The 8,829-nt window shown below is 39.9% G+C and overlaps 1 protein-coding gene across 1 annotated transcript; it reads left to right on the top strand.

The window, feature by feature from the left end:
• The first annotated feature begins 434 nt into the window (after positions 1–434).
• Positions 435–8,510, top strand: LOC135492683 (PHD finger protein 23A-like). The gene is made up of 5 exons (XM_064779267.1): positions 435–546; positions 981–1,021; positions 4,394–4,495; positions 4,704–4,887; positions 5,196–8,510. The coding sequence occupies exons 1-5, from the start codon at positions 525–527 to the stop codon at positions 5,426–5,428; spliced, it is 582 nt and encodes a 193-aa protein (XP_064635337.1). The 5' UTR covers positions 435–524; the 3' UTR covers positions 5,429–8,510.
• The last annotated feature ends 319 nt before the right edge of the window (positions 8,511–8,829 follow it).

The raw sequence follows: 8,829 nt of genomic DNA, 5'->3' as shown, positions 1-8,829 counted from the left end.
AAAATATAGAGCGGCTTGTATGCTGGCACCACCTGTCTCATTCTGTATTGTCAACAACAACAAAGTGCTTCAGGGAATGACCGGCCACAAACATCCCCGAGGAGACTGACAAGAGTTGAGAGAGACCCTGGTTGTGACAACCATGATAGGGACATAGTCACAACCACAAAATAATGGGAGTCCCAATCAATCAATTCAAGGGTGACAGGAATTAAATGTAAGGCTGACCTGCCCCTTATTCCCGGCCTTTGAAATAACATATTATTCCTCCAAAATAAAGGGGCAAAATTGTTAGTTTCTCAATTTGAATTTGCCGCCACATGCCATTTCCAGGAAATCACCATGGAAACGGGGACGGGCACCTGCGGAAGTGACGCAACAGTTGTATGCTAATCAGATGAGAGGTCATGACCCATGCGGTATTGTGGGTCGTTCTACGAACAGATGAAGTGTAGCAGGATATATAGTTTCCTTTCAAACTTTGATGTTTTCTCGAATTTTTACGGAACAATTTATACAGAAATATGACAGAAGACGTATTTAAAGGTAAGGAATCCGATTGTGAAAGTTTCATTCGAATTTATTCGCTCAATTTTCTGTAATCAGTGTTTTTGTATAGGGTCGTCGAACCTGGACTCCGAACCGTTTCGTCAGTTTCTCAGTTTCAACAGTGGTCGTGACTCAAATTTTGCCGAGTTTCACTTAAAATAACGGTGATATATCTCAAGATCGGTGTTTCTGAATTTGATATTTTCTTTTATTCAACTCTAAACATAATTTTAGTGCGAAAATGTACCGGTATGAATTGTCCTTGAGTTTCTAGCAGTGAATTTTTGTGGAGAAATGTTTCGTGAACTTGTTGAGTCGGTTGTGAAAATCTGAAAAATGGCGTCTGGTTTTGAAGTGGCGTTTGGCGTTGGCCCATGTCGATCAAAAACATTTTTCATCAATCAGCTTAACGAATTTCTTTTATTTTCCAGCTCCCAAGGCCAAGAAGTCTCATCACAAGGATGAACATGAGGTAGGTTCTTTGAGGAATTTCGTCTGATTCATGATTATATTCACCCACCATTTCGTTTTGCTGTCACATCAAAATGGCGGAAATTATTTCCGGCATAAAAATGCAGCAAACTCAAAAACAGCTAGATCGATTTCCCTAAAACTTGTTAGTTCTCTGTTAGTATATGTTGGACATAGTTTGTGAAAATTTCGTAAGAATCTATCGTGTAGATTCTGAGTTATTCCGTCTTTAATTCGTGAATGTGGTGAAGCCAGAGCATTCCTCAAAAATTGGGGTGCTTGTGGGTAAATACTTGACAAACTCAAAAACTATCGGAAAAAATTCAACAAAAATCTGACATCTTGTGTCACACTATCAATCAAGTAGTCTGATGAAGTTTCAGCAAATTCGGTGTATCACTTTTTGAGATATTCATCTTTTTCTGTCAACTGGGTTTGATGGTGGTTGAGAATCCAAGATGGCTGCTGAAAGGCATTGTTGTTTCTGTTGAAATTGAATGGTCTCTGTAAACTGCTGTGACCACTCTATTTGATTGTTGTTGGTTGTGTTGATATTCAAATATGTTATCATCAAGATCTTTCGTTAGAATACATCCATCAGGGTGTTCTTTGTTTTTCTTATTGATAATTTCGTCCCTGTCAGCTGTTTTTTGTGGCTTCATCCAACTCAAACATCCCCCCCAAGCTGCCTCTTCTACTCAATCTCACTGCTGGGGGGGGGGGGTTGTCAGTATTGAAATTCAGCCGAAGGCCCACTACTACTGATGACAAAATTCTGCAAGTGTCACTCCCTCGCTTTCCCTTGCCTTGAAAACTTGCAAGTGACTGATACTGTCACTGTGAAGACAATGTCAGTCAATGAAAGAGGAGTATCGATCACAAAAGCCATGATTTTAGTTGCTGCGACATGCAACGGAGCAATAAAATCCAGATGAGTGATTGCAGTTCAACCAGTCGACTGAAGGGGTTGATCTTCCCTTCTTTTCGTTGCATTCACGTCTCTGCTCTGCTACTTGCAGCTGGGAAGTACTTTGAGGCCTACTGACACCACTTATGACATTATTTGATGAGTGGTGTAATTGAGTTTGAGTTATGCTCTTCATGTGCTGCCTGTGACTATAACTGAGATGACAATGGAAGTATTTGCTTCTGTATATCACACCTCAAATAACCCTGAAGTACTATATACACAAGTATTGTATGAATGAATAGGCCTCATTTACATTTCAAAGCCAGTCTGAAGCCTAAAGCAGACCTTTCTCAAACATTTCCCACTAGATGTCATCATGGAGGTACCTCCATGATGTCATGTGCGCCTACTGTCTGGGCATATCCATCAACCTGTAGGCCTATTATTAATATCCCTTCAAGTTACACCCTGAATAATTGCTTTGTTAATTGGTGTGTTATTATTAGATCAGACAATACAATGCAATAATCCATCTACCGGTATATACCACGTCCAGAGCCTCAGTAGGGTGGAGTATTGGCAAGTCTACCAACTGTGAAGTGTTTTTGTGGTTGACCAATCAACCGATTCTGTAGCACACTACTCGTAAAAACATATCCCTGGAAACGAACTTGTGGTTGTTCTGAGCCATACCGAGCATGTTGACTCAGTTCATTTCACATCCAGCAAGAGTACATGTAGTGTTACATTGCTTATGCTTAGATTGTGTTTTTTCCCAGGTTGGCATATTTCTTCTAGCTTTGGAGTTATATTGTGTGATCGTGGCTTCGAATTGTGGCATATTTCATTGAAAAAAGCATGAGGATAATGGAGAAAACATATTCTTTTGACAAAAGTCAGAGAAAAGATCACAGTTATGGAAAAAGAGTGGTAAGACTTAACTGACACCCTGAAGCATTTTTTGCACATTCCCAAATTTGGCTGAATAGCAAAATACATGTCCAAAAATGGTCTTGGAAGGCCTGTGTGAAAATAGGACAAACCAATCAATGGAGTAGGGGATTCTACAGAAAATGAGGATTCTCTCTGAGCTAATTGATCCCATTTATTAATAGATACATGAGTGTCATCTTCCTGCTATGTTGACATCATTGTTTGCATCTGTGCCTGTGTGTTGTGAGGTCCTTACATGTCCACATGCAGCTGTGACCCAATTTTCAGTGTCGGTGACCTACTTCCTATCCAAGTCCAACCAATCCGAGCGAGAAGCAAATAATTGCTTTGGGCATAACTCATTTCTGTGACATTAGAACTAAGGTCGTTCAACCTTAGAATTTCTGTGTAAAAAAGTGTGTGATTGGGGTTGGAGTTCAATAACTCGTTGTAAGAAATAGCATACAACATGTCGTAAACATCGCGTTTTTTCTCGTTTTCATCACTATCATGAACGGCAAATTTTTGCATTGATTGATATGCTAAAAACTGTCAAGAACATTTCTATTCTAAAGTACATGTATTTGCGATGCGGTATCTCATGTTAACGCACGCAACACAAAGGCCGAGCTGAAACGTGACCTCATGACCATCAGGAAAATAAGTCCAAAAATAGCAACAATTAGGGATTTCATCATGACTATTGGATGACTCAATACATCCTGTTGCTTCTAAACCTGATTTAGCCGAAAAAGATAGTTTTGCGAGTTTCGAAGGAGGGGGGACAAAAAGTGTCAAAATCATTTTATATTGTTAGTTTCATCATTCATGTCATTGTAAAAGACTGGTAAGAAAATCAGTTCCGTTGATCAATTCTACTCTTTGTACACCAGCTATGAAATCGCCCGACACATTTGTCATGCAGTTTGTGTCAGGCATATTCATTTCCTCATTTGCACATTCATTTTCTCATTTGCATATTCATATGCTCATTAGCATATCCGAATAACGTATAAAGATTATCTCGGATGCAGTGTCAGCTGTGGCAAGTCTTGTTCGATGGGGTTCAAGTTTAAGTTCAGATCAATAAAACCTGGCTCTATTTTAACTGAGATGCATTAGTTGATTAGGACTATTCAGGCCAATTCAATAACATCGTCAATCTGTTTTGCCGATTCAGCGATTGTCATTTCCTCTATTGAGTTCAGTTAGTTGTCAGTTTAAGTCTGGAGACTAACAACAGGCTGTTGTGAGTCTCCTGTCCTAAACTGCAGGCTACTGTCAATTCAAACCAAACGCAGGGACTGCCAGTTATACGAGCAGACGAGATAACCTACGGTCACATAGAGCAGTGATTGTAATTGCAGATTGCAGCGAGAAAAATTGCTCCTTTGTGCGACGCTTGAAAGCTTCGAACAAAAGAGCAGGATACATGTAACTAGAGTGTGTGCTTCAATCGAAGCTCTGCGTGTAAAGTTATAAAATTGCCTTTTAAATATTTCATGAAAATCTTAATTTGTTGTTTTTCAGGCATGGTCCCCAAAGGCAAAAAGACGGAGGACAAAAGATGACTTTTTCTCGTTTTGTAACATCGTGTTGACGTACACTCAGTATGAAGCTGAGAAACAAGAGGTGGGTGAACTTAAAGGCCAAGTCAACTCATCAGATATATGGCAGTTAGAGTAGACCACCTTATTATTGTGCTGTCGAAAATCTTTAATCAGTATGCTGGGATTGAGAAGTCTGAATGGAAATAGCTTGTTAGACAGATTGAATATGTGGCTCAAGACAATTGCGATTTCCTTTGTCTGAAACTAACATCTTCGCTTTCTAATTTCAGGAGGAGCGAGTGCGTCACAACTCCAGTCCACTCGACAGCGGTGGCAGCACCGCAGAGAGCTTCACGTCAGACACGACGCTGTCTGACTCGGCCAGCAGTTCGATGACAGGGTATCCCGAGGAGAGCGTGAGCTATGAGACACCCAGGCGTTACAGCCGCCAGAAGTCCAATCCGGCATTACAAGGTATGCAAAACGTTGCTATGTTGATGTAATATAGCTGTTATCTCTGGAACGAGAAGTTAGTTTTGGCCTGGACTGCCCAGTGCTGAGCAGTGGCTAGTTGTGCTGGGATCTGCCTGATGATGGGGCCCAATACAGTTTCCATGTGAGAGATTTACAAGTCAAGTCAAAAAATCTTCATTGGAGCCCTTTGATGATTTTGGAGGTTTTTGATACGGACTAATTGTTTTCCCATTTTATGAATATGAAGAAATACATGAGCCAGACCTGTTAATTTGAAATAATCATTTTCTCTTTGTCATATTTTTCAGCTGGAGTTGATGAAGACTCACCGGACCTCATCACGTGTTTCTGTCTGAAGCCGTACGCCGGCCGCCCGATGATCGAATGCTCAGATTGCCTCTCTTGGATCCATTTATCGTGTGCGAAAATCCGCAAGAACAATATCCCGGACGACTTTATCTGTCAGGCTTGCAGGGACATCGCGCAAACGAAACGCAAGTCGCAGCGACACCGTGTTGGCAGTAAACGTCTGTCCACGTAGCGTTGACTCGTGTTTTATGCAAATTGTGCAATCTGGACCTTTTGTCTTGTTGTGGAGGTTCTGTTTCTGTGTTGTGGTTCCTCGTCAGGCACAGATTGGAATAATCTCATGTTGAAAATGGCCGACATAAAAACACCGTTTGTGCCACAAGTGACATTGCAAGATCGTAAACATCGTGTCCAGCCCTGGCATTAATAGATACCACGTATATTGAGTATATGTACCTCTGCTGGTTAAGTTCGGTCGCTAGAGCTGTGTGAGCCATCTGTAGAAGTGTTCTGTCTTTTGTTTGGGTAGAATGGTGATCCATTTCGATATCATGATAGTTCTCGGCAAATGTCTGGCACATTTGCTCAAGCCGTGACAATCCGGACACTTTCTTCCGATTGGCTTTTCATTCCGTGTCTGACCGGAACCACCAAGGCTCATTGAGTCATACTTAACACCCCCACCTTCTGAAGTGGACTTGTTCTTATGCATAACTGGACCAGTCCATAGAGAGAGATGGGGGTGTAAATGTGGATGACTCAATCTTTTTGAAGCCAAGTTCTTGAGACATATCTGGTTATTGTCCGGATAATCTGATGTTATTTGTGTCAATTTGTGATACTTGGAAGGATTTGGGTTAATGCAAGTATCAACAGGTATCTTGTACCCCTCCCCCGAAAAGGAATTGACAAAATTTCGGTAAGGCGTGACAACTCTAATGTGTCCAACGAGCCAAACAGAGGCTATTTTGTGTGTGACACGTCACAAGGTGACAAGCAAACACATCATCATTGCAAGTTTTGGAAATTCATGTTAGAGATTCACCAAGCAATCATAAATCAACCGTAAGGTTATACAGAGCGAACGTGGTTTGTCTACCCTTGAGAGGGGAGGGTATAAGGTACACATTGATAATTGCATGAGATTGTGCTGAACCATTGTGATGACAAAGACAGTGGTTATCCTTGGAAAGGCGAACCCACGACCTCGTGATTATGGGCCCGGCACTCCAACCACTATGCCACTGATCTCCTGGATGTAGTTCCTGTATATGTACATATGTAATTGGCAAATTTTCAAGAAATGAGAATGGTTTAGCACAATCTAATTCATGATAAAGTTAAGTGGTTCAAATTGCAATATTCCTTAGTCTGGTGATTGACCTTTGCAAGTTCCAAGTTTGCCAGTTTTGGAGGGTGGGGAGCAGCAATAGTCTGTAGACAACTAAGAAACTCCAAAAGCGATAAAACGCTCATGAAAACGTCATGGTTTTTGGTCATAAAAGACAGTTTATGGCTTAGTGCTTTTTGAACCCACTCTGCTTGAGCTGGTTTTTGTGAGGAAGTAGTATTCCTCAAACAATGACTAACACTAGAATAAGTTCCAACTCATGTGCTCATCTGCATTTTGTGCTTAAAAGCAATATACAGTGTGACTCAGAATATGATTTAGTTTTTCTGAAGATGTTTCCTCTGAAAGGTACGGGACGTATACATGCAGTTTTGATAAGATTTCAAAACCAAGGAATGGTTCTTTGGGGAAATGTCCTGGAGGAAGGGGGCTGCAAAAAAGTTAATGACGAAGTGTAGCATAAACAGTGATCTCAGGAATGTTTTGAATTATGTTCTGTTAGCTTCGAGAGACATTAAATTTGTTTCCATGAAACGGATGATAATTGGAAATGTCGCTGAAATATGGTTGTTCTTCCGTGTTTGTGTAAAATGAACCATGTCTTGGGTTTCCTGTTCGCTTAATGTCGTTCACTTCTGGGATAAGTTGATGCTTTGAATATCGTTTATTTTTCATCTCACTCCTCGTCATTGGAATGGAAGGGAAACATTACAATTTACGTACCGTACCCTTATTTTCGGAGCCCTCCTTGTCGTCGGGCCTAACAAATTTTATTCAAATTATTTATGCTTGAAAATTGAGATATCTTTCCTTCAAAATAGATTCTGCAGAGTATCGGACGACCCTTGCTTTGATATTTATTTATTGTATATTACATGTAGGTAAATATTTATTTTCTGTCCGTTTATTTTTTTCTGAAATGTCGTTTTATGGAACCGTAAAAAAATTTGATCTCAGTGGCATACAGAATTGTTTCGTGGCAGATTCACCCCAAAAAAACTGCGGTTAAAAATCTCTGCTATTGTGTTACTTAACAGCGGTTAAAAATCTTTACTATTGTGTTACTTTCACCAGTATAGGTAAGGAACTCATTGGAACTAATTCTTTGATTTCATTCCTTCTTTGTTACCAATTTCAATGACTTAATACCATCATTCATTCCTTACAAAGAGAAAAAAACACACAAGTATTTTGCTAAAATGAGCACAATTTAGACAATGTGTTTGCGTCATTTCTCATGTTCTCAAAGACAATGTGATAAATTCTGAGTATGAAGCCTTCGAAAGATTATGACTCGGAGATTTATATTAAATATTCGTATTTTTCTAAGAAATTAAAAAAATCAAATCTGCACCAAATGATAATTTTCACGTGCTAGTTTCGCCGTCGTCAACAATAATTGTCTGGAAATTCAGATCGATTATGATTTCAAAAGTTGATGGGATGCAATCAGTTATTGTGTCTTAAGTTTTGTTGCAATGTTGCACAAAATTTACATTCGGGGGATATTTTGTAATTTCGAGTTTTTTGAATTCTTAAATATTTTTATGAAGAAAACAGATGTGTTCAGTCCTGGTTCAAAATGCTTTGTGTTATTTGTCGAATTTTCTAAAAATCACTGTCCGAATGTGTAAATATTTGTTGGTTCTACCCCTGAATCTTGAAATGGACTTGTCTCATGTATTGGAGGTGCAATAAGTCTAGGTTGGACCATTTGTGCACTTTAGGGGTGCAAGGTTGACTGTGTCTGCACTTTGCTATATTGACCAAAGAAAGTGTTGGTTGCTGGTTTCTGGTACCACACCTTCATCTGTTGGCTTTGGCTGTTGAAATTGGCATCAGTAAGTAGTTTTGAGAACCTTCACCAGGTGGAGCAGTTGATGTTAAAACCTGTTGAATGCTTGTATACTTGTGCCAAATTCATTAGCCCTTTATTTAGGAAATCAGTTCTGGAGCATTTATAAGGGGGGGGGGGGGGTGAGGAGAGAGAGGGGGTATTTCAGGGTCATGAGTATCTCATCTTGTATGACTTAACTATGTTGTAAATAAAAACAGATTAGTTTGATAAGAAATTAAGTGAATGTACATCTGACTTGTCTTTGTCTTTCATGCCCTGAATAACTGGGTTATTCACGGTCTAAGATAGATTTTCCCTGGACAGCAAGGCCTTCAGTTTGGACAAGGTTCAGTCTATTACCTCATAGGACCAGTCTGATGGGCCCTATAAGAGGAAATGAAATCCTTGTAAATTTTTCATTTGCTATTCATTTCCCATTGGCCAC

Source organism: Lineus longissimus, chromosome 8 (assembly GCF_910592395.1).
Source record: "Lineus longissimus chromosome 8, tnLinLong1.2, whole genome shotgun sequence".
Classification (NCBI taxonomy): Eukaryota; Metazoa; Nemertea; class Pilidiophora; order Heteronemertea; family Lineidae; genus Lineus; species Lineus longissimus.
Note: the sequence above shows the minus strand (reverse complement) of the source record. Positions and strands in the feature narration are given on the sequence as shown.